General features: G+C 46.1%; 1 protein-coding gene and 1 non-coding gene across 2 annotated transcripts; both read right to left on the bottom strand.

The window, feature by feature from the left end:
* Nucleotides 1-1,620: 1,620 nt before the first annotated feature.
* Nucleotides 1,621-1,693, bottom strand: trnar-ucg (transfer RNA arginine (anticodon UCG)). Its single transcript has one exon. It is a non-coding gene; the product is annotated as a tRNA-Arg (tRNA).
* Nucleotides 1,694-2,998: 1,305 nt separating this feature from the next.
* LOC118368717 (cerebellar degeneration-related protein 2-like) lies at nt 2,999-25,830 on the bottom strand. Its single transcript, XM_035753045.2, has 7 exons — nt 25,814-25,830; nt 24,937-25,145; nt 12,622-12,734; nt 8,148-8,296; nt 7,903-8,067; nt 6,830-7,037; nt 2,999-6,163 (listed from the first exon to the last, which is right to left on the bottom strand). Exons 2-7 carry the CDS (start codon nt 25,004-25,006, stop codon nt 5,411-5,413), a joined length of 1,458 nt encoding a protein of 485 aa, XP_035608938.1. The 5' UTR covers nt 25,007-25,145; nt 25,814-25,830; the 3' UTR covers nt 2,999-5,410.
* Nucleotides 25,831-26,058: the final 228 nt, after the last annotated feature.

The following is a 26,058-nucleotide window of genomic DNA, read 5'->3' as shown; positions in this document are numbered from 1 at the left end:
CAACAAAACAAAGGAGATGATCATGGACTTCAGGAAACAGCAGAGGGAGCACCCCCATATCCACATCGACGGGACAGTAGTGGAGAGGGTAGTAAGTTTTATGTTCCTCGGCATACACATCACGGACAAACTGAAATGGTCCACCCACCTAAGGAGGCTGAAGAAATTTGTCTTTTCATCCAAAACCTTCACAAACCTTTACAGATGCATAATTGAGAGAATCCTGTCGGGCTGTATCACTTCCTGGTACTGCAACTACACCACCCACAACTGCAAGGCTCTCCAGAGGGTGGTGCAGTTTGCACAACACATCACCGGGGGCAAACTACCTGCCTTCCAGGACCCTGACAGCACCCGATGTCACAGGAAGGCCAAAAGATCATCTAGGAGCCACTGCCCGTTCACCCCGCTATTATCCAGAAGGCGAGGTCAGTACAGGTACATCAAAACTGGGACCGAGAGACTGAAAAATAGCTTCTATCTCAAGGCCATCAGACTGTTAAACAGCCATCACTAACAGAGAGGCTGCTGCCTACATACAGACTTGAAATCATTGGCCACTTTTATAAACGGATCACTAGTCACTTTAATAATGTTTACATATCTTGCATTACTCATCTCATATGTACACTGTATTTTATACCATCTATTGCATCTTGCCTGTGCCGCTCGGTCATCGCTCATCTATATATTTATATGTATATATACTTATTCCATCCTTTTACTTAGATTTCTGAGTATTGTGTAGTTGTTGTGGAATTGTTAGATTACTGTTAGATATTACTGCACTGTCGGAAACGAGAAGCAGAAGCATTTCACTACACTCGCATTAACATCTGATTTGATTTTATGTAAGATATTGAATTCAGTATGTTTTTACTCTTTCTTCCACTGCAGAATAAAAACCATATCAACAAGGCAGTGAGCCTTGCTGGTGATGTCAGAGCAGAGCAGGAGCCAGCAGAGCAACCTCAGGGCCACCATTCAGAAGATATTGACATCATAGCAGAGGCTAGTGAGAAGCCCAATGAATCTATTGCAAAGGATATAGCCCTCAGAGCATTTAGGTAGTGAATGAGGCCTGCTTTGTGACTATTTTCTCATGTAATCAATACATTAGCATGTTTTGTTTGAAAGGATAAAACATCTATGTTGAGTTTTTGTAGATATGTTGACCTCATTTAAGTTGATTGCTGTTGCAGTTATTTTCTATAAAGTACAAATAAATGTTGTTCAATGAATGAGCAAAAAACATCGGATTCCGCGTGAACGGGAAGAGAAAATAGCAGAGGATGGTTTCGATCCATCGACCTCTGGGTTATGGGCCCAGCACGCTTCCGCTGCGCCACTCTGCTGTACAAGATTTCTCTGCGCAGTTACCTTATTATACGTAGCTGAAAACGCCCACAACTGGAAAGCGAAGCGAGCTGGTGCACTCGGTTCGGAAGTACTTAGCAACCATAACTGTGCAAGAATATGTAGAAATGATATGCGGTCGTGTACAGTATGAGAAATAAGAACATTTAACTTGTTTGCCTGTTAAATTATGCTGAATCACGCAATTGTCAAATCTTGACACTTTCGCAATCCTAGCTACAAATGTCACGATTTAGCAAAAGACGACCACGAAGGGACTCGAACCCTCAATCTTCTGATTCGAAGTCAGACGCCTTATCCATTAGGCCACGCGGTCTATGTAGAGGACACCGTTTTAGATATTTAAAGCCTACTACTATACTACTACTATTTAACGTTGGATCAATGATGGAATATGAATATATATTTATGCTTATTTATTTTATCTTGTGTCCTTTAACTATTTGTACATTGTATATATATATATATATAATATGACATTTGTAATGTCTTTACTGTTTTGAAACTTCTTTATGTGTAATGTTTACTGTTAATTTTGGTTGTTTTTCACTTTATATATTCACTTTGTATGTTGTCTACCTCACTTGCTTTGGCAATGTTAACACATGTTTCCCATGCCAATAAAGCCCTTGAATTGAATTGAATTGATATAATTTTACGCTTTTAGGTGATGTCATGGCGACCTTGGCTTGCTGTGCTCATGCGCAGAAACACGCAATCGCAATTAGTCTTATCAATGGCACTAATTCGATAATGTAAACGTGTCAGTTTGTCACTTTCACGAGGTTGGAGTAATAACAAGTTCGTTTACCTGAGACATTAGCTGGAGAAGATTTCGAGAAAATTAAACAACGAAGGAATCAATTTTCACTTCTCTCATTGAATTCTTAAACATCAAACCCGGTCTGTTCTACCGAGTCTGCTTGGCAAGCGTTCACGGACATCTCGCGATATCGGGCTTCGGTTTACAAAACTCGGATTGAATATTTGTTTTCTGCTTAGTGGCTCACCGTGCTGGAGTGAGTGTGTGCAGCTCAACACTGTACATATAACTACACGGGTGAAATAATATAGTTATACGTAAAGGTAGATGCCGTTGACCTGGTCAATAGCGCATCTTGGTGGAAGACCCGGGGATCGTCGGGGCGGGTGAATGAAAATCAGAGGAACTTGACCCCCCGTGTGCGTAGTCATACCTACCGCATCTGATCTAGCGGACTCACTAAACACAAATGCTTTGTAAGTTAAGAGTGTTAGTGTGCCCCGGGCTATCTGTAAATGGAAAAGAAAGAAAAAAAGAATCGTGCCATCTGATTTGCTTAATATAAGGAATTTACTTCTACTTTTGATACTTAAGTACATTTTAGCAATTACATTTATTTTTGATACTTAGTTTGTTTTTACCAAATACTTTTACTGAAGTAGTATTTTACTGGGTGACTATCTTTTATTCAAGTCATTTTCCATTAGTCTCTTTACTTAACCTCAAGTATGACAATTAGCAACTTTGTCCACCACTGTGTGCGTTCGTCCATTAATCATTCCACCAGCCAATTAATCAAATCATTAACCATCAATGTACATTTTCAGAGCAATATAACAAAATCCACAGAGAGACATATTTTCATTCCAATGCTTTAATTGCACAGAGCAGACATGTAAGTCAATGATACAGAGTGCCACAAAAAGAGAGAGCTAATGTGGCTTGCCCCAATGACAAAACCTGTGATGCCAAAGGCTAATAACTAGGCTAACTCATAAAACTAATAATATGCTCATTCATCTGAATTCATTTTTATTTAACTAGGCAAGTCAGTTAAGGCCAAATTCTTATTTACACTGACGGCCTACACCGCCCAATTGTGCACCGCCCTATGGGACTCCCAATCATGGCTGGTTGTGATACAGCCTGGAATCGAACCAGGGTGTCTGTAGTGACATCACTAGCACTGACATGCAATGCCTGCGCCACTCAGGAGCCCAAAAGGTTGAGTAGATAAATAAACAAAACAAATGAGACTTGATTTTCATTCTGAAGATGCAGCTTATCAATAATGGATACAATCACATATAGGCACCTTGGCAGATAAGTGTCGTTATCATGAATCAATGCTCACAGAGACACACAATAACAGAATAAATACACAAGCAATACTAAGTAAATATCAATGTAGAAATACGCAATGCGTGTTTTTTTAAACATTTTTTAAGTGCAATCAGTAAAACATTACAGTGCAGAGAAAGCCAAGGAGCCTTCAAAAAGGACATCGTCAGAATGTTCCATAAGAATGGGATGTCCCCTTTTGAGTGGCTCCCTGTTAGGAAACATTTTGTTCTCTCCTATTAGAATATAGAACATGTTCTGTTACCATTGCTATGACAGTGTCATTATCTCCTTGCACTGAAGCACTTCAGGCTGTGCAGGCCTTTTTCCCCCCCAGCCCAGCAGTTAACCTGAATGCTGGGCTGGAACAAAAGCCTGCACACGCTGCGACCCTCCAGAACCAGGATGGAACACTGCTATGACAGACTGACAGTTAGCCTCCACAAGACGTCATGCCCTTTTTCTTCCCTCAGCAACACTTGAGTGACCTTGGGAGAAAAATTAGCCTCTGCTTGTACCTGGCACATACGACTCATTATAAACTGGGTGGTTTGAGCCCTGAACGCAGATTGGCTGACAGCCGTGGTATACCAGACCGTATACCACGGGTATGACAAAACATGTATTTTTACTGCTCTAATTACATTGATAACCAGTTTATAACAGCAATAAGGCACCTAGAGGGTTTGTGATATATGGCCAATATACCACACCCCCTCGTGCCTTAATGCTTAATTATAACACTGTGGAGAAAACAATAACACATTTCTGGTTGAAATGATTCAGTTGATTTCTCTGTAACAACTTTTCTTTTCTCAATCCACAGTTTCACAACACCACTGATCTCACGCCAAATCCTGTGGCTGCTGTAAAGGTTTGAAGCTTCAGTCGAGTTTAAGACCTCGAGTTAAGACAGCTCTAAATCAAATCGTATTTGTCACATGCGTCGTAAACCACAGGTGTGGACTAACAGTAACATGCTTCCTCACGGGCCCTTCCCAACAACGCAGAGAGAAAGAACAGAGAAATAATAGAAAAGTAAAACACGTAATAATACAAGGTATAATCGATTATATTTCCTTTACACTGCAGGTTCATTGTTGTGTACATTTTCTCCTGCCATATGGTATGGCATTACAACGTGAGTATTTCACACACACACAAGTCAAAGTAATGCAACATACACTATAACATTCATGATAATAAGGAAAAGGTGGTTGGAGTTATGGACCATGCTGGAGTGGCTAAAGCCTAAAAATGTTTACCCCTGGCTGAACGCGGGGGTGCAACATCAGGAAGTTGCATTAGTCACTCGAGCATGGTGGTGGAAAATGGTGTTTCATAAAGAAAGTATGTTTTCTTCCACCTTAAAATTGAGTTAAGTAGGAGAATGGAGAATGTACGAACTGGTCGTCAGGGGACAAGAGTGTATTACCAGCTGGGTATATCAAGCCCAGACAATAGTGGTGTCCAACAAGTTGTGGGTGACAGTTATCATACCTGTGTGACCTGTGTAACGGTAGCAAAAGGCAGCTGTGTTAGATCTCACTGGCAAAGCTAGGCAGCTGCTAATAGCATTAGATTGGTTTAAGTGGTGTATTGTTTGATCGGTAACTATAGTAACAGAATCAGTCCACAGGAGGTTCCTTAGGTTTGTGAAAACAGAATCATTTGTAATGGTATCAAATACATCTAACACATGGTTTCCAGTAGTATAATGCCATTACATTTGCTCCGTTCCCAGGCATTATTATGAGTCGTTCTCCCCTCAGCAGCCTCGTGTGAAGCAGACAGGAGACCAGACCCCATACAGAAGCTTACTCATGAGTGCTACACATCGGTAGAGTACGAGGCAAATTCCTCCTCTAATCTCAAGCGCTTTGAGCATGGAAAAAGCACTGCACTACCAAACCAATCCAGTATCAGAATTTATTTGCTGGACTTGCCAGACTTGCTGGCTTTGGTAGCTTTGGTAGCTTTGATGTCCATCTTGGTCTTCTGAATACGAGAGAAGATCTCCTTGAACAGAGCTTTGTACTCTGGCGTGCTCTGGCCCAGTCGTTTATCTACCGCCTCCACCTGCTTACTGATGCTCTCCATCACCTCGGGGGTGGAGGGGGACTGGGTGGGGGAGGGCGGGGGTGCAGGGGTGGGGCCCATGGCACAGTCCTTCATGGATGGGTCCCTGGAGACGGGCCGCGAGGTCTGCACCCCCGCGTGGCACAGGGACTCCTCGTGGCGCCGACACTTCCTTAACAGCTCCTCATACTTCTCCAGCAGAGCGTGGTACTGCTCGTCCACCTCCCTCAGGATGGACATCCCTCTCTTACGGACGCTGTTGGCGTGGATCGCGTAGCTCCCTCTTCTTCTCCCGGATGCGTCCCTGGCCACGATGGCGTTCAGCGCCGTGTCGCTGCAGCTCTTCCTGACGGGGCTGGAGGCAGGTAACGACTCTCCACCTAAGCCTCCTCCCCCCTCGCCCTCCTCCCTGAACCCTCCACCCACTTCTCCTCCCTCCCCCTCCAGGGTGTCTGTCTCGGGGGTGTTGTTGAGAAGGGTCTGGGTGAAGCCCACGCCGTCATCTTCGCTGCTCAGGAGGAGGGTCCTCGCCCGTCGGAGCTGCTGGAGTTCCTGGAGCTCTGCCTCTAGTTCACGAACCCGTGCCTGGCAGCTCTCTGCACCCTGTCAATCAATCAATGACTCAATCAGTCAGTCAGATAGTCAATAAACCAATCGCTCAATATTTTTTTATTCTTCCAGAAAAGAAGGAGAGTTAGGAGCCCTACTACATTTAAGTTAGGAACAAGTATCAGTATCACTCATCGGATTGAACAGACTTAGTAGAACAAGTATCAGTATCACTCATCGGATTGAGCAGACTTAGTAGAACAAGTATCAGTATCACTCATCGGATTGAGCAGACTTAGTAGAACAAGTATCAGTATCACTCATCGGATTGAGCAGACTTAGTAGAACAAGTATCAGTATCACTCATCGGATTGAGCAGACTTAGTAGAACAAGTATCAGTATCACTCATCGGATTGAGCAGACTTAGTAGAACAAGTATCAGTATCACTCATCGGATTGAGCAGACTTAGTAGAACAAGTATCAGTATCACTCATCGGATTGAGCAGACTTAGTAGAACAAGTATCAGTATCACTCATTGAATTGAGCAGACTTAGTAGAACAAGTATCAGTATCACTCATCGGATTGAGCAGACTTAGTAGAACAAGTATCAGTATCACTCATCGGATTGAGCAGACTTAGTAGAACATCCAACCATAAAAAACCAGAGGCACTCCTTTTGGAATGAATATGAAATGGAGTTGAAATAGGATTCTGACCAGCACACGTGACTCCAGACGAGAGAACTCCCCCAGGAGGACGTGACACTCTCTCTCCGCCCCCTCCCTGCGACCCCGCTCCGCCCTCACGGCCGAGCGCAGCGCCGACACCGCCTCTCTCAGACGCTCGTTCTCCTCCTCTGCTGGCTGGCGCTTAGTCTCTGAGGTGAAGCTGTCTGAGCGGCCCACCACGAACCCATCCTCATACCTGACGGACAGACAGAGAGACACACAGTTCCACACAATATCAGCTAAAATCCTAACATCGCTGAGCCTCTCATATTAAAACAAACATCTTTCCTGTAGTTTGTTTTTGTCTTGCCAACTTAACGATGTGGCACAGACAGGGGTTCACACACTAAAAGATTCTTTACTTGGTCGTGAGGATTTTCGATTACCAACACACTGTCTCGCGAAAAACAATGATGGTGATTAGATTGTTAACGTAGCTAGAACAAAGCAGCCTCAAACATTTTCAGTCAGACATTCACACCTGCCGTGCAGAGTTGAAATATTTAGCCAACATTTGTTTTGTTGAGTTGAATAACATTTGCTTGTGAACTTCAAAACTGTAACGATTTGACACTTTGGTTTAAAAGGCAAGTACAAAACACCTAATACTAGTAGTCATGGTTCCTGCTGGAGAGTCTACACATTCTGGGTGATCATCTCGCTGGCTTCTTCTCTGGCGAGCTCTCATTGGCTATTGATGATCGCCGCACTCACACTACAAGAGCATTGCAGATTTGGTGCCGATAAAATCAAACGTCTGAGAATCTCGGTACGTCTGGTACGGCTCAAAGACGGGATCGGTAGCTCTCAGATTGTGTCTCTGACCCGCTTACATTAAACGAGCTTCGGTGATGGCCGCCCACCACGAGTAGGCAACGACATGGGGATTTCGTCTCCGATCACAAAAACTTGTCTGGGACAGTTAAATCGGAGCGAAAATCGTGTAGTGTCCACCCGGCTTTACTTGTACCTGCCAGACAGACAGACAAGGTCAATACATAGTCTAGGGACCTTGAGATCCAGTAACCAAAGACGTGGGTGTGACTGCTAGGAGTCCTCACTTGGGTGCGGTGCAGAGTTCCCTAAGGCAGGGGAAGGAGGCGATGGTTTTGCGTCGTTCCCTCTTCTCCCTCCGGACCCTGAGCAGCTCCAGGGAGTGGAGCTGTTCCACCTGCCCAGAGAGAGACTCCACCTGGGTCTGCAGGGTCTCAATGGTCCCAGTCAACCTGGGAGAACCAGGGAAGAGAGACATGGGGTTAGTGTGTTTGTGTACGTGCATTTGACGATGTGCGTCCGTCCAGCTCACCTCTCTATCTTATGTTGTGAGGCCTTGCTGTCCAGTACCAGGGTACGGTTGGTGAGCTCCAGTTCTCTGGCTGTCCCATCTAGCTGCTCGTACACCTTAGCATGCTGCTCATTCATTTCCCTCAGCACCTCCAGCTGCTTAGCCAGGTACTGCACAGAGAGAGACATACTGTATAATAAATAAATAAATAAATATATATATACACACACACCACAGCAGGTTGGTGGCACCTTAATTGAGGAGGACGGGGTCGTGGTAATGACTGGAGCAGAATGTTCTTACTTTGTCATTATGGGATGTTGTATGTAGATTAATGTGGGAAAAACCCCAATTTAAATCCATTTTAGAATAAAGCTCTAACGTAACAAAATGTGGAGAAAGTCAAGGGGTCTGAAAACTTTCCAAAAGCATACAATACATTAAAACAGATGGGGGTATGTTCCACTACCCCTAAGCCATTAGGGGGATGGATGCTTTCTGGCAATTGCTGGCAACACTTCTATTCCCTCCCCTGGTTACTCGAAAACCCCTTGGTCGTGAACTCAGTGAACCATTTCACTAGATTAGGATCAGCCAGCAGGGTCAAAGAGTTACTGAGTTACTCCCAGATAATAAGATAACTTTTGACCCCTCAACATTATCGATTACCACTGAACTGACAGTTTTAATTAACAGAAAAGGCAGTGAGTGCATTCCTAGGTTATCTAAAAACCCCAGAGCTAAGTTTCTGTAGAGTCAACTATAGGCTAACGACCTTATCTGTTTTCACAGTCCACAACCCATTCGTTTTATTCCTAGTTGGAATGGTGTTCATTAACTTTTTATTACTCCTTGTCCGTGTCACACACACTCCCTTCTTATGAACTCATATTGTTAATGATTTATAAAACAGAGTACAAGTTTACTAAGTTACAATTCTATTTAAAATGGGGATATCGTTTATTCATTTAATAAATCCAACATCATCCAATCTACACCTAACTTATGGGTAGAGGTCACGTTAGAGTTTCGACAGTTATGGAAAAGGGGGAATACCTAGTCAGTTGTCCAACTGAATGTATTCAAGTAGAATGTGTCTTCTGCATTTAACCCAAACCCTCTGAATCAGAGAGGTGCGGGGGGCTGCATTAATCAGCACCCATGGTGCCTCAGCTCAGGGATTCAATCCAGCAACCTTGTGGTTACTGGCTCAACGCTCGAACCACTAGGCTACCTGCCGCCCCAGTTGAGATGTGGGTAGAGGTTATGTTAGAGTTAAGATTGTTGAGAGGTGGGCAGGGTTTGGAACCGGTTCAGCGAACAGAAAATATTAAACATTTTTCGAGGAACAGAACCGAAAAGTAATCTATACTGTTTCTATACTGTAATCTATACTGTTCCGGAACATAACCTTCAAATTTAAAAAGCATGGAAACCAGTTAATAATTGTATTTTATGTTCTGGGCATTTTTTTCCAGTCCCACAAAAACGCAACAAAGAGCCTATTCAAAGCCCTCACTGTCACTATGAAACTTATTCCAGTGTCTTCAGGAAATCTTTGCCAGTGTGTGTAGGCTACCCCCCCCCGAAGAATACATAATCTACAGTAGCTACTGGTGTTACAGGCAGAAATTAGGGAGAGAAGAATGGATTAACCTTTTTAATGCTATTTAAAGGATACAACAGTCATCGCGTTTCACATTGGATTTATTAACTGCAGACGTGTTTTTACTTTAATTCTGGTGCCGCTCTGCGCACACAAGCTAGTTTGTTAGCTAGCTCTGGCCTAGCTCAGGAAAACTCTAAGCAGGCAATATGTGTAAGATCATTTAGAGTTAAAAAAAAAAAAAATGTTTTATTTCACCTTTATTTAACCAGGTAGGCTAGTTGAGAACACCTTTATTTAACCAGGTAGGCTAGTTGAGAACACCTTTATTTAACCAGGTAGGCTAGTTGAGAACACCTTTATTTAACCAGGTAGGCTAGTTGAGAACACCTTTATTTAACCAGGGAGGCTAGTTGAGAACACCTTTCTTTAACCAGGTAGGCTAGTTGAGAACACCTTTATTTAACCAGGGAGGCTAGTTGAGAACACCTTTATTTAACCAGAGAGGCTAGTTGAGAACACCTTTATTTAACCAGGGAGGCTAGTTGAGAACACCTTTCTTTAACCAGGTAGGCTAGTTGAGAACACCTTTATTTAACCAGGTAGGCTAGTTGAGAACACCTTTATTTAACCAGGTAGGCTAGTTGAGAACACCTTTATTTAACCAGGTAGGCTAGTTCAGAACAAGTTCTCATTTACCACTGCGACCTGGCCAAGATAAAGCATAGCAATTCGACACATACAGAGTTACACATGGAGTAAACAAAACATACAGTAGAAAAAAAGAAAACAATATGTCTATATACAGTGAGTGCAAATGAGGTAAGATAAGGGAGTTAAGGCAATAAATAGGCCATGGTGGCGAAGTAATTACAATATAGCAATTAAACACTGGAATGGTAGATGTGCAGAAGATGAACGTGCAAGGTAGAGATACTGGGGTGCAAAGGAGCAAGATAAATAAATAACTACGGTATTGGGATGAGGTAGGTAGATAGCCCATCTGTGAACAGCCCATCTATGTACAGGTGCAGTGATCTGTAAGCTGCTCTGACAGCTGGTGCTTAAAGCTAGTGATGGAGATGTGAGTCTCCAGCTTCAGTGATTTTTGCAGTTCGTTCCAGTCATTGGCAGCAGAGAACTGGAAGGAAAGACGACCAATGGAGGAATTGGCTTTGGTGGTGACCAGTGAAATATATCTGCTGGAGCGCGTGCTACGGGTGGGTGCTGCTATGGTGACCAGTAAGCTGAGATAAGGCGGGGCTTTACCTAGCAGAGACTTGTAGATGACCTGGAGCCAGTGGGTTTGGCGACGAGTATGACGCGAGGGCCAACCAACGAGAGCGTACAGGTTGCAGTGGTGGGTAGTGTATGGGGCTTTGGTGACAAAACGGATGGCACTGTGATAGACTGCATCCAGTTTGTTGAGTAGAGTGTTGGAGGCTATTTTATAGATGACATCACCGAAGTCGAGGATCGGTAGGATGGTCAGTTTTACGAGGGTATGTTTGGCAGCATCAGTGAAGGATGCTTTGTTGCGATATAGGAAGCTGATTCTAGATCCAATTTTGGATTGGAGATGCTTAATGTGAGTCTGGAAGGAGAGTTTACAGTCTAACCAGGCACCTAGGTATTTGTAGTTGTCCACATATTCTAAGTCAGAACCGTCCAGAGTAGTGATGCTGGACGGGCGGGCAGCGATCGATTGAATAGCATGCATTTAGTTTTACTTTCATTTAAGAGCAGTTGGAGTCCACGGAAGGAGAGTTGTATGGAAGCTTGTCTGGAAGTTAGTTAACAGTGTCCAAAGAGGGGCCAGAAGTATACAGAAGTGTGTCGTCTGCGTAGAGGTGGATCAGCGACGTCATTGATGTATAACAGAGAAGAGAGTCAGAATTGAACCCTGTGGCACACCCATAGAGACAGCCAGAGGTCCGGACAACAGGCCCTCCGATTTGACACACTGAAGTCAATCAGAGAAGTAGTTGGTTAATGGTTGTTTGGTCGCAGACCCATTACGGATGCAGGCAATGAGGCAGTGATCGCTGAGATCTTGATTGAAAACAGCAGAGGTGTATTTGGAGGGTGAGTTAGTTAGGATGATATCTGAGGGTGCCCGTGTTTACAGATTTGGGGTTGTACCTGGTAGGTTCATTGATAATTTGTGTGAGATTGAGGGCATCAAGCTTAGATTGTAGGATGGCCGGGGTGTTAAGCATGTCCCAGTTTAGGTCACCTAGTAGCACAAGCTCAGAAGATAGCTAGGGGGCAATCAATTCACATATGGTATCGATGGCACAGCTGGGGGCAGAGGGAGGTCTATAGCAAGAGGCAACAGTGGGAGACTTGTTTCTGGAAAAGGTGCATTTTTAGAAGTAGAAGCTCGAAGAGTCAAGATCAAGGGCTAGCTCTGGTCCAACGTTAGTTAAGTCAACTCTCTGAAGTTCAAAGACATTCAAAGTTCTTTCATAGAAGCCGCTCCTCTGTAGGTATAATTATGTGGGCCTAATTCAGATAATGCATGCCATCACAAGTTGCCCAGCGCTTCATGCCCAGTGCTCTCCTCACCCGCAAAATATCAATGAATGTACATAGCTTGCCCGCTCCATGACAAGCTGCTCTAGCCATGGGTGAAGTCATTTAATGTCGAGCTAAAATGTCAAAATAAAAATAATGATTTCCGAGGTTAAAAAGGGAACAGAAGGGAAATTGTTTCGGGTTTTGAACCGGTTCAAAACTTTATTTTGCTGAGGAACGGATTGAAAAAAAAGATTGGTTTTGTGCAGAAAGAAACGATTGGAAAATAATTTTGATTCCAACCCCTCGATGTGGGTAGACTTTAGACTATTGATATGCATCCATGGAGCTTTTGAGACTTGGCCCTCCTACCTCAATCTCCTGCACCTGCTCCTCATTGGTGATGTATATCTGCTGTAGAGAATCCTCCAGCTCCTTGTTCCTCTCCAACAGAGTCTTCCCAAGCTCTGCTGCCAGGTGGAGGTCTAGAGGGAGGGAGGGAGGGGAGGAAGAGCAAGAAGGAGAGAGAAAGAGCAAGAAGGAGAGAGAGAGCAAGAAGGAGAGAGAGAGCAAGAAGGAGAGAGAGATAAAACAAAAATATAATTATTTGACACATTGGAAAGCAATAACAAAAAAAACTGAGCAAACTAGAATGCTATTTGGCCCCAAACAAAGAATACACAGTGGCAGAATAATTGACCACTGTGACTGACCACCGTAGACAGACCTGGCTCTCAAGAGAAGACAGGCTATGTGCACACTGCCCACAAAATGAGGTGGAAACTGAGCTGCACTTCCTAACTTCCTGCCAAATGTATGACCATATTAGAGACACACATTTCCCTCAGATTACACAGATCCAAAGAATTCGAAAACAAACCCGATTTTGATAAACTCCCATATCTACTGGGTGAAATACCACAGTGTGCCATCACAGCAGCAGGATTTGTGACCTGTTGCCACAAGAAAAGGTCAACCAGTGAAGAACAAACACCATTGTAAATACAACCCATATTGATGTTTATTTATTTTCCCTTTTGTACTTGAACTATTTGCACATGACATTTGAAATGTCATAATTATTTAGGAACTTTTTTGAGTATAATGTTTACTGTTCATTTTTTTATTGGTTATTTCACTTTTGTTTATTATCTATTTAACTTGCTTTTGCAATGGAAACACGTTTTCCATGCCAATAAAGCCCTTAAAGTGAAATAGAAAGAGGGAGGGGGGAGAGAGATGGAGGGGTGGGTGGAAGTGTGGAGAGAGAGGGGGATGGGAGGGGAGAAAGGAGATGGGATAGAGAGATTAGAGATGGGAGAGGGCCAAGGCAGACGGAGAAGGAGATCGGTTGGAGGGAGAGAAAGAGATTTTACATTTTGAGAGCAACAAGCTGTAACAAACTAAATAAGAGAGCGCCAGGAACAGGTTTTGCTGGTCCAAAGATGTCAGTGAAGATACTAAAAATAGTCTGCACTCGTCCCTATGATAACCACAGTAGAAAGCGTTGTTCATACTGTAACATGATGATTCACTTAAGCAATAAGGCCAGAGGAGGTGTGGTATATGGCCAATATACCACGGCTAAGGGCTGTTCTTATGCATGACGCAACCTCGGAGTGCCTGGATACAGCCGTGGTATATTGGCCATCACAAACCCCCGAGGTGCCTTATTGCTATTATAAACTGTTTACCAACGTAATTAGAGCAGTAAAAATAACTGTTTTGTCATACATGTGGTATACGGTCTGATATACCACGGTTGTCAGCCAATTAGCATTCAGGGCTCAAACCACCCAGTTTATAATTTGGAATACATCACAGTTCTAAGTTCCACAGGCTTCTAAGAGCATCTGCAAACAGAACATTAAAACATTCCACCTTTGACCTCTGCACCACTCGGGAGACCTAAGGCACTGCATCGTCGTGTTGCGGCGTCACTACAACCTGGTGTTCACAACCGGCTGTGACTGGGAGTCCTACAAGGCGACGCACAATTGGCCCAGCGTTGTCCGGGTTAGGGGAGGGTTTGGCTGGGGGTTTTTACTTGGCTCATCGCGCTCTAGCAACTGCTTGTGGCGGGCCGGTGCCTGTTGTCAGTTGAACAGTGTTTCCTTCAATGCAGTGGTGTAGCTGGCTTATGGGTTAAGAAGCAGAGTGGGCTTGGCGGGTCATGTTTCGTAGGACACATGACGAGACCTTCGCCCTCTGTTGGGGATGACCAGACAAGATCGAAATTTAATATGAAAAAGGAGTTCATTTTTTTTTTTTTAACCAAAAAATATATTCCACCTTCATTCCTCCCTGAGATACACATAGATGAACAAGCTCATTTTGGAGAAAAAGAGAGGGAGACAAAGGGGGAGAGAGAGAGAGACAACACTAGAAAGAAAAGGTATCTCTGTCAGTGAAGATCTGAGACATTTTGACCCTTGTATCTCAGTCAGTGAAGATCTGCGATCTTTGACCCTTGTATCTCAGTCAGTGAAGATCTGCGATCTTTGACCCTTGTATCTCAGTCAGTGAAGATCTGCGATCTTTGACCCTTGTATCTCAGTCAGTGAAGATCTGCGATCTTTGACCCTTGTATCTCAGTCAGTGAAGATCTGCGATCTTTGACCCTTGTATCTCAGTCAGTGAAGATCTGCGATCTTTGACCCTTGTATCTCAGTCAGTGAAGATCTGCGATCTTTGACCCTTGTATCTCAGTCAGTGAAGATCTGCGATGTCTGCCAAGATCATCAGAAGACAAGACACCACTTCTCCACAGAGTCTATATATTATGCAGTGTGTCTCTCTGCAGCAAGGCGGAGGGGATGCTAATGTCTAAAGTAGAAAGTGACAGGATATGAAGATGCTGTCAGATTAAGCATTTTATTCACATGCAAGCAGAGTGTGGCCTCAAACAAAAGCTCGTAGACATGTACACCCTGGAACAGGAATGCACTAACAGTAAGTCTAGACTAGAATACTTCTCTCTCTCTCTTAGGGGTCAAACAGAAGTGGAAGGGACTATATTCTGCCTTCAGAGTGAATCAGTCGGATTCATAGTCTTTATTTTCAGGTCTGACACAGCAACGAGATATGTTTGGCGTTTTGGGACCAGTGGTCAAATCTGAGAAGGGAAAACACACAACAACTCAATGGAAACACCATCACTCTCATTGTAGAGACTGAGCTGACAGTAAAAACTCTTTGAGGTTGAGAGTGACGAACAATGGGATCACTGATCAACAATTCAGTTATTCGATAAGCAGAGTTCATTCTAATCAGAATCTGATCTTCAACGAGAGAGAACACAGTATGTTGGTTGTTTTGAAGAGAGCTCAGAAACAGAAAGAACAGACAGGAGAGATGGCAAGCTCACGCTCACACCCACACAATGCTTTTCCAGTGCTTGCTTTTCAACCATGCGGTCTCCTCTTTCTTATTGTCTTGTCCTGTCTTGTCGTCTTCCCTCAATTAAACTAATGAGGAGAAAAGCAGGCTGCTACCAGCTCCTCTCTGACATGGGCTTATACATAGACCTGCCTGCTGCACTCACAGCTAATTAACTCCTGTGGGGCCTCTGCTACTACACAGGTATCTGTGTATGGGTGTTGACCCTGCCGGCACTATGCACAGCACATTCAACCCTACGTTGAATGTTACTTAACCAATTCCTATTTCACGACTGCTTAATTTCCATTCCAATTTCAATTCTATGGCCGATCCAATCCTCACGAAACGATTGAACATTCAGGAAGAGAACACTGAGAAGTCACTCCTCAAAGGGTTAAACTCGCTAACAACGAGGAGGCTGCTTCCAGTCATAGAGTCTGATTCTAGTTCTGTAGATTCAGTGCTGTCCCACTGCTCCGTTAGAATGAGGCAGTGGGACAAGGGACCGTGTATAACAGAATAGGGCCTATTAGAATGGGACTAGGGACCGTGTATAACAGAGGGGGACGAGTCCCACAGTGGGTGTTGAGAGGGGGACGAGTCCCACAGTGGGTGTTGAGAGGGGGACGAGTCCCACAGTGGGTGTTGAGAGGGGGACGAGTCCCACAGTGGGTGTTGAGAGGGGGACGAGTCCCACAGTGGGTGTGGAGAGGGGGACCCCACAGTGGGTGTGGAGAGGGGGACAGTCCCACAGTGGGTGTGGAGAGGGGGACGAGTCCCACAGTGGGTGTGGAGAGGGGACGAGTCCCACAGTGGGTGTGGAGAGGGGGACGAGTCCCACAGTGGGTGTGGAGAGGGGGACGAGTCCCACAGTGGGTGTGGAGAGGGGGACGAGTCCCACAGTGGGTGTGGAGAGGGGGACGAGTCCCACAGTGGGTGTGGAGAGGGGGGACGAGTCCCACAGTGGGTGTGGAGAGGGGGACGGGTCCCACAGTGGGTGTGGAGAGGGGGACGGGTCCCACAGTGGGTGTGGAGAGAGGGGGACGGGTCCCACAGTGGGTGTTGAGAGGGGGACGGGTCCCACAGTGGGTGTTGAGAGGGGGACGGGTCCCACAGTGGGTGTTGAGAGGGGGACGGGTCCCACAGTGGGTGTTGAGAGGGGACGGGTCCCACAGTGGGTGTTGAGAGGGGGACGAGTCCCACAGTGGGTGTTGAGAGGGGGACGAGTCCCACAGTGGGTGTGGAGAGGGGGACGAGTCCCACAGTGGGTGTGGAGAGGGGGACGAGTCCCACAGTGGGTGTGGAGAGGGGACGAGTCCCACAGTGGGTGTGGAGAGGGGGACGAGTCCCACAGTGGGTGTGGAGAGGGGGACGAGTCCCACAGTGGGTGTGGAGAGGGGGACGAGTCCCACAGTGGGTGTGGAGAGGGGGACGAGTCCCACAGTGGGTGTGGAGAGGGGGACGAGTCCCACAGTGGGTGTGGAGAGGGGGACGAGTCCCACAGTGGGTGTGGAGAGGGGGACGAGTCCCACAGTGGGTGTGAGAGGGGGACGAGTCCCACAGTGGGTGTGGAGAGGGGGACGAGTCCCACAGTGGGTGTGGAGAGGGGGACGAGTCCCACAGTGGGTGTGGAGAGGGGGACGAGTCCCACAGTGGGTGTGGAGAGGGGGACGAGTCCCACAGTGGGTGTGGAGAGGGGGACGAGTCCCACAGTGGGTGTGAGAGGGGACGAGTCCCACAGTGGGTGTGGAGAGGGGGACGAGTCCCAGGGGGTGTGGAGAGGGGGACGAGTCCCACAGTGGGTGTGGAGAGGGGGACGAGTCCCACAGTGGGTGTGGAGAGGGGGACGAGTCCCACAGTGGGTGTGGAGAGGGGACGAGTCCCACAGTGGGTGTGGAGGGGGGACGAGTCCCACAGTGGGTGTGGAGAGGGGACGAGTCCCACAGTGGGTGTGGAGAGGGGACGAGTCCCACAGTGGGTGTGGAGAGGGGGACGAGTCCCACAGTGGGTGTGGAGAGGGGGACGAGTCCCACAGTGGGTGTGGAGAGGGGACGAGTCCCACAGTGGGTGTGGAGAGGGGGACGAGTCCCACAGTGGGTGTGGAGAGGGGGACGAGTCCCACAGTGGGTGTGGAGAGGGGGACGAGTCCCACAGTGGGTGTGGAGAGGGGGACGGGTCCCACAGTGGGTGTTGAGAGGGGGACGGGTCCCACAGTGGGTGTTGAGAGGGGGACGGGTCCCACAGTGGGTGTTGAGAGGGGGACGGGTCCCACAGTGGGTGTTGAGAGGGGGACGGGTCCCACAGTGGGTGTTGAGAGGGGGACGGGTCCCACAGTGGGTGTTGAGAGGGGGACGGGTCCCACAGTGGGTGTTGAGAGGGGGAGAGTCCCACAGTGGGTGTTGAGAGGGGGACGAGTCCCACAGTGGGTGTTGAGAGGGGGACGAGTCCCACAGTGGGTGTTGAGAGGGGGACGAGTCCCACAGTGGGTGTTGAGAGGGGGACGAGTCCCACAGTGGGTGTTGAGAGGGGGACGAGTCCCACAGTGGGTGTTGAGAGGGGGACGAGTCCCACAGTGGGTGTTGAGAGGGGGACGAGTCCCACAGTGGGTGTTGAGAGGGGGACGAGTCCCACAGTGGGTGTTGAGAGGGGGACGAGTCCCACAGTGGGTGTTGAGAGGGGGACGAGTCCCACAGTGGGTGTTGAGAGGGGGACGAGTCCCACAGTGGGTGTTGAGAGGGGGACGAGTCCCACAGTGGGTGTTGAGAGGGGTGTCAACTCTCCTGTGAAGATCTGAAGGAGGTTGCAGTGGGTCCTCTCTCTCTCCTGCAGAGGAAGAGGGGGGCGCTTTATGACGTCGTAAAATACCTCTGGGTTAAGTAGTGTAGGAGATTGGAATGTAACTGTGGAACACAGAGAGAGAGACACTTGGACATTGGTTGTGTCTTTGGTTGTGTTCCACTTCTCAATTATGGGGTTTACATCTAAATGTTGTATAAAATATATCATCAGATATTAAAAACTATTTGTGAGAAGATGAAATGGTGACAAAATCTACAAACCAAAGACCAATTATTCAGTCTGCAGCTGTTGAAATTCTTTAGTCTGGTAAACAAATCCGATCTAAGAATATTTCCTGAATGGCACTCTGACGTATCCATTATAACAACCTACAACTACGACACTCTTTGATCTCTAGTGGACAAACCAGAGGCTTTCTGTCAACTGACTATTATCCAGTAGACGGACTGGCGATCACAGAGAGAGACAAAGGCATACGCTCGTAAATATGTAAATTGCTATTTATTTTCTAATGAGCAGTTGTTCATGTTCAACGTATTAGCATTTCATGAGTGTAGTTATCAACTGTATTTTTGTGAATCTTCTCTGAGTTTCCCGCTCTTGAACTGTCCCCACCCCCTTTCCTTTGCCTACCAAGCAGTCATATCGGTTTAGTCCACTAGGGACTTTCCTATCATGTCAGTAACCAATGTATGACCTATTTATGTGTGTGTGTTTATGTAATTCTGTGAGTGATTAGTTAGTAAATATATAATTAAGCAAATTTTTTTAAATCGCTGATTCATGATCTGTTAGTGTTTGTGCCAAGGGTTTGTGACGTTTAGTAATGAGACTGATGAGGTAACAATACATCAATAGAAAACTGTAATCGATAAAATATCTGAAGAGTTATATTTGGGAAATTGAAACTCTGTACAACAATTTTCCCATGGTGCCCCGACTTCCTAGTTAATTACGATTCCGTGATTAGTTTAATTACATAATAATTACACATAGAGAATTGATTTGATAAATATAACAGTCTTCACATTTAATGACAGCAAATGTTACGACAGGGGGGTGAGTCCCACAGTGGGTGTTCAGAGGGGAATGAGAGACGAGACAGAGAGCGAGAGGGACAGAGAGCGAGAGGGACAGAGAGCGAGGTGAGCACTGCGTTTCTCTGCAACATTAAACATCCTAATCAATACCCTCCACAGACCACTGTCTCCAAACAAGGACACCAGGAAGTCAACTTCCCCATGAAGGATGACATCACCACCCAGACCCAGTGACTGACACATAATGGAATGCATTGTGTGCATTTCCTGCATAGGCTATCAGGACAATTCTATGGTTTTCTTTTGTGATGTTTTAGCAGTGTCAGATACACTGACATATTGTCCTCAGGGGAAGATTCACACTCCTGTCACAACCAACTGACTGACTGACTGACTGACACACACACACACACACACACACACACACACACACACACACACACACACACACACACACACACACACACACACACACACACACAGTCTCTGAGCCCTGTAATCAGATCAGATGGGGCTTAGTGCTGGGGAGTCAAACATTGAAACGACACAGAACTGTTGGCTGCAGAAATACATGTAATACAACTGTAACCGGTGTGCGTTCGCATGTGTGTGTGCGTGTGTGCACACGTGAAAGGAAACACCCCTGGTTTGGAATGTGCCCAGCCTTTCTGAGCAGTGTCTTGTTTTTATAGATACACATCTCCCATAGGATTCACAGGAATACGGAAAACAGGACCTCTCCCTGTTTTGTCCTCCTTCTCTCCTTCCTACTTTCCTTGTCTGCAGAAAAGCTGTGAAGCAGGCCAACCCTCTTCAGTACGACTTCACCTGCAGTCTTCAGTCAATCCCATAGTAAGCTCAAATTTTGTGTAGAAATGATGCATCCGCAAATTGTTATCTGCAGGATAACAAGGAAAGAAAGTGTGTGTCTGGAGACGTAGAGAGGTGGTTGTTGAAGAGATGGTAAAGCTGTAATAACAGCAGGTAGGCAGCGTTACAACCCGGTCAGTAGATGTGAAGTCCAGCTCTGCTCACCAATCAGGTCCCAACAGCTGGTCTGGGCACATAGCTTCAACTCAAGAGTTTGGTCTAGAGCCAGCCTTGGGTCTGTTTTTACAAAGGATTCCAAGCATGATCGTTGATGTGTTTTTCTCCTCGCGTTGTGTTTATAGAATGCATGGAAATGTCTGCGTCTGTATTGTAGATGGAACACGTTTGCTGATCCCTCACGGTAGAGAACAGCAGGTTGCCTCATTGCATCAGTAAATGCCTGCTTTGATGCTAAAGCATGGAAGTTCTCTTCCTCATCTGATTATTAACACATCTCAATCTGCCAAACCTTCTGGCTAAATAGCACCTCTGATGAAAACAGGATGCACCAGAGAGATGTGAAGAGAGGAAGGCTGGGCGCAGAGAGGAAGGCTGGGCGCAGAGAGGAAGGCTGGGCGCAGAGAGGAAGGCTGGAGGAAGGCTGGGCGCAGAGAGGAAGGCTGGGCGCAGAGAGGAAGGCTGGGCGCAGAGAGGAAGCCTGGGCGCAGAGAGGAAGGCTGGGCGCAGAGAGGAAGGCTGGGCGCAGAGAGGAAGGCTGGGTGCAGAGAATGAGAGAGAGAAAATTGGAGCTTGTTCTCTTCTGATCTTTCTCCTCTCCCTTTCATGTCTCATCCTGTCTTCCTCCTTTGATCTTCTACTGTCTCTCTCTTTCATGTCTCATCCTGTCTTCCTCCTTGGATCTTCTACTGTCTCTCTCTTTCATGTCTCATCCTGTCTTCCTCCTTGGATCTTCTACTGTCTTTCTCCCTTTCCCTCACTCTTCTTCTTCTTCTTCTTTCTGAATAAAGTGAAGATACATCAGCCTTTATTTATATCCTCATATCCTATTTATATCTTCATCTACATCTACAGATGTGTCCACACACTCCGTTCCCCCTCCTGCCCGCTCTCAGCAGCTACTCTTCCTGGGGTCCAGCCAAAGTAAGACAGTTTATACAATGTTAAAAACATTACAATACATTCACAGACTGTGTGCCCTCAGGCCCCTACTCCACCACATATATACAGTAGAAAATCCATGTGTACATGTGTGTATAGTGTATGTATATAGTGTGTGTGTGTGTGTGTATATTGTGTGTGTGTGTATATAGTGTGTATAGTGTACACAGGAGGCTGGTGGCACCTTAATTGGGGAGGACAGTCTCATGGTAATCCAGGCTGTATCACACCCAGGAGTCCTGTAGGGCGTATTGGCCCAGTGTTGTCCAGGTTTGACCGGAGTAGGCCGCCATTGTAAATAAGAATTTGTTCTTAAATGACTTGCCTAGTTAAATAAAAGGTAAAATAAATACAAATATTTTAATAATTGGCTGGAGCAGAGTAAGTGGAATGGTAAACATGGTTTGATGCCATTCCATTTGCACCATTCCAGACATTATTATGAGCCGTCCTCCCCTCAGCAGCCTCCACTGGTGTAGTGTGTGTGTGTGTATATATATATATATATATATATATGACCAGATCAAGAGCAGGGTCAAAGAATTACCTAGTTCGAAGGGAAGCGAGAGAGAGGCAGGGAGCGAGGGAAACAGAATAGGAGAGAGGGAAGCCCTCAGGCAGGAGAGAGGGAAGCGAGAGGCAGGGAGCGAGAGAGAGGCAGAAAATGTGTGTGTATATTGGAGCGAGAGAGAGGCAGGGAGCGAGAGAAGCGAGAGGCAGGGAGCGAGAGACAGCGAGAGGCAGGGAGAGAGGAGTCGAGAGGCAGGGAGAGAGGGAAGCGAGAGGCAGGGAGAGAGGGAAGCGAGAGGCAGGGAGAGAGGAAGCGAGAGGCAGGGAGAGAGGGGATAGCGAGAGGCAGGGAGAGAGGGGAGCGAGAGAGAGGCGGGGAGCGAGAGAGCACGGGGAGCGAGAGAGAGCGGGGAGCAGAGCCTCCACTGGCGGGGAGCGAGAGAGATCAGAGCGGGGGAGCGAGAGAGAGGCGGGGAGCGAGAGAGAGGCAGGGAGCGAGAGAGAGGCAGGGAGCGAGAGAGAGGCAGGGAGCGAGAGAGAGGCAGGGAGCGAGAGAGAGGCAGGGAGCGAGAGAGAGGCAGGGAGCAAGAGAGAGGCAGGGAGCGAGAGAGAGGCAGGGAGCGAGAGAGAGGCAGGGAGCAAGGCAAAGAGAAAAAGAGCAATGTAGTGAGGAAGAGGGGAGAGATATGAAATAGCCCTAATGATGGCAATAAGTGCAAAGTTGTTTGACAAGGCTACAGCTCAGCAGATACATTATCAGCAGCTTGGGATATGCATTTAATGATGTACTGTTTCATATTTTGTTTTATGTGTAATATAGGTTGTCTTTATGTGTTTGGACCCCAGGAAGAGTAGCTGCTGCCTTGGCAAGAACTAATGGGAATCCATAACGAACCCCAGGAAGAGTAGCTGCTGCCTTGGCAGGAACTAATGGGAATCCATAACGAACCCCAGGAAGAGTAGCTGCTGCCTTGGCAGGAACTAATGGGAATCCATAACAAACCCCAGGAAGAGTAGCTGCTGCCTTGGCAGGAACTAATGGGAATCCATAACAAACCCCAGGAAGAGTAGCTGCTGCCTTGGCAGGAACTAATGGGGATCCATAATAAACCCCAGGAAGAGTAGCTGCTCCCTTGGCAGGAACTAATGGGGATCCATAACGAACCCCAGGAAGAGTAGCTGCTGCCTTGGCAGGAACTAATGGGAATCCATAACGAACCCCAGGAAGAGTAGCTGCTGCCTTGGCAGGAACTAATGGGGATCCATAACAAACCCCAGGAAGAGTAGCTGCTGCCTTGGCAGGAACTAATGGGGATCCATAACGAACCCCAGGAAGAGTAGCTGCTGCCTTGGCAGGAACTAATGGGAATCCATAACGAACCCCAGGAAGAGTAGCTGCTGCCTTGGCAGGAACTAATGGGAATCCATAACGAACCCCAGGAAGAGTAGCTGCTGCCTTGGCAGGAACTAATGGGAATCCATAACAAACCCCAGGAAGAGTAGCTGCTGCCTTGGCAGGAACTAATGGGGATCCATAATAAACCCCAGCAAGAGTAGCTGCTCCCTTGGCAGGAACTAATGGTGATCCCTAACAAACCCCAGGAAGAGTAGCTGCTGCCTTGGCAGGAACTAATGGTGATCCCTAACAAACCCCAGGAAGAGTAGCTGCTGCCTTGGCAGGAACTAATGGGGATCCCTAACAAACCCCAGGAAGAGTAGCTGCTGCCTTGGCAGGAACTAATGGGGATCCATAATAAATACAAATTGAATTCAGACTAATAGCAGATCCGCTGAATGATGGTGTTCACACAATCTATATGGCCCAGGTCAAGTAGGTTATCTTTATGTACATATCATATATGGTCCCATAGAATGAATGTTGAACGAAAGTGATGCACAAGGCCTGGACCGTAGATGACTAATCTATTGCAAAAAATATATATTTGGGGAATAGCCTAGTGACTTAAAACAGTACACTAACAAATGGCTGTAAATTTACAGCAACACATTCACAGTTAGCTACTGTAATTATATATTACAGTACAGTACTGTAAAGAGCATTGTATTATCAGGGCTCAATGGTGCTCCGCTACACTGCTGTAAAATTGTACAATACAATTTTACAGTAAATACTGTATTACCCTGTATATTTACAGCAGCATACTGTGAATTATGCTGCATTGTGGGAAAATGATGTGGGCACCGAAATAATCTCTGGCTCATTAACTATTCTGGTGGATCTGCAAGTCTGCAAATCAAGCATGTTTCATGGCCTTTCTTTTGGCCCATGTATGCTCTTTGTCTCAACCAATCTCTTTCTCATTGATTATGTTCAACTGACACGTTCAGTTCTTATTAAATTATGGGCACATGGACATGAGTCTACAGGCCTTGAAAGTCACCACATTCTAGAAGGAAAACATCATATGTAAATCTTGAATGAGGAAATCAACGAAAACCCAATTGACTGCATTAACAAGGTTAAGTGATCCCTAATCATTATTGCAACCTGTAAAGAACAATTGTATTGCATTGATGACAGACGAAATCTCCTAAATTCTATTTATGGTTAATTTATTAGATAGTAATATTATAATCCATTGTTTGCAATCACCAACAGACCACTGCAGAGTATTTGTTTTTTTACTTGCAATATTGTGACAACAGCAGAGAAATGATTTCCCCAATCCACGTCAGAAAGGCCCAAGGAATCCCTTCAATAATTTGATGTCAGAAAGAAGCTAAATATTAAACTGCGGCTGCAGATTTCGAAGAGCAGTGCCATTACTATTTGTCAAGATGCACGGACAAATGTACCTTCGCAAACTGATCTCTAGAAGCCTTCGATCATAAAGGCCTTTGTTTGGGAAGAACATCTGAGCTCGCCAATAACGAACCGCTACCCGGTGCATTGACATACGGGATGCGGTTGGCTGCAAACGGCGTTCTCATATGCGTCGTTACTTACCCGATTCGAGATCTTGCTGGTCGTACCATGGCTCTTCCTCGTCGGTGACAAATTCCTCCATTCCTAGCATCGAGACACGGATACCACCATCCGCCGTGTCCTGGAACCCAGCAAAGACGTGCCTACCAGCTGGCTACACAATCAGACACACACGCAATTTCGCTGTCCGCCCGCCTCTGGAATAACGTGGGCTCATCTTCCTTCAGATTCTGAATGAGGAAAGAGCTGTGACGTTAACCGTTGAAGCAGGCTAAATATATATATTTTTTCTTGGCTACAGATTAATCAAAATGACACATAAAGTCAAGAGACTCGAACACGGTTTTAAAACCATGCCGTGTGAATTGGCCAATTATTGTTTCTTATAGAGACTCCTTTCCAAGTACACGACACACTGACGTCATGCACAGATGCGCGAGACTCTTGGCTGCAGTGATAAAGCCATGGCCATCTGCGCCCGTTCAACATCGCCTAGATTTACAGTTCTATTTCCTCTAAACAAAATCACTTTTTGGGGAGGATGTTCTCATACGCTTACACTGATGGTTTGATTCCAGCTTGAACAGTCTCTAAGATTATTTGGTTGTGATCTTTGCAAAATAACTATTTTGAATGCATCAGTTGTTAGCTAGAATGCTAACGCTCATTGACATAGGCTGTAGCAAAAGCTAGCCAAAGAGCAATTTTACAGGTTGGTGGTGAACTGTCTCTTAAGTATAATGCAGTAGATGATGACACAAACATTATATTAAGCAGGACATTCATATGATTCCAATTATAATGCCAAAGTAGTGTGAAATGTACTCATAAGCAACACGTAAATAGATAGATGTTTTTTTTTGCCTTCACTCTAAGAGGTTGATGTTCTGCCACCAACCTTGCGCGCATCACCCTCACGCGGCAGTGTGAAACGGAAACGGGTCTGTTGGGGTCTTTAAAACAGGGTTGTGATTCTGTCTCTGTTACTCCCACCTCTCGCTCTCTCTCAATCCCCCTTCCTATCCTGTTCCAAGAACCGCTAGAGGAGAGAATGTGTAGTTTACAGACGTGGCAGATGTCTCAATTGTCTCTCCCTCTTCCTCCTTTCCTAACACTATTACAAACGGGAGGCACAGCAGATTT

Source organism: Oncorhynchus keta, chromosome 3, assembly GCF_023373465.1.
Source record: "Oncorhynchus keta strain PuntledgeMale-10-30-2019 chromosome 3, Oket_V2, whole genome shotgun sequence".
In the NCBI taxonomy this organism is placed as follows: domain Eukaryota; kingdom Metazoa; phylum Chordata; class Actinopteri; order Salmoniformes; family Salmonidae; genus Oncorhynchus; species Oncorhynchus keta.
This window is presented reverse-complemented; position numbering and strand designations above follow the sequence as displayed.

Coding starts and splice junctions, on each gene's coding strand:
- LOC118368717 (XM_035753045.2), bottom strand. CDS start 25,006: ATGCTAGGAATGGAGGAATTTGTCACCGACGAGGAAGAGCCATGGTAC. Junction 8,297..12,621: donor AGCAGGTGCAGGAGATTGAG/GTAGGAGGGCCA, acceptor CTCTCTGTGCAG/TACCTGGCTAAGCAGCTGGA. Junction 6,164..6,829: donor GTCTGGAGTCACGTGTGCTG/GTCAGAATCCTA, acceptor ATTGATTGACAG/GGTGCAGAGAGCTGCCAGGC.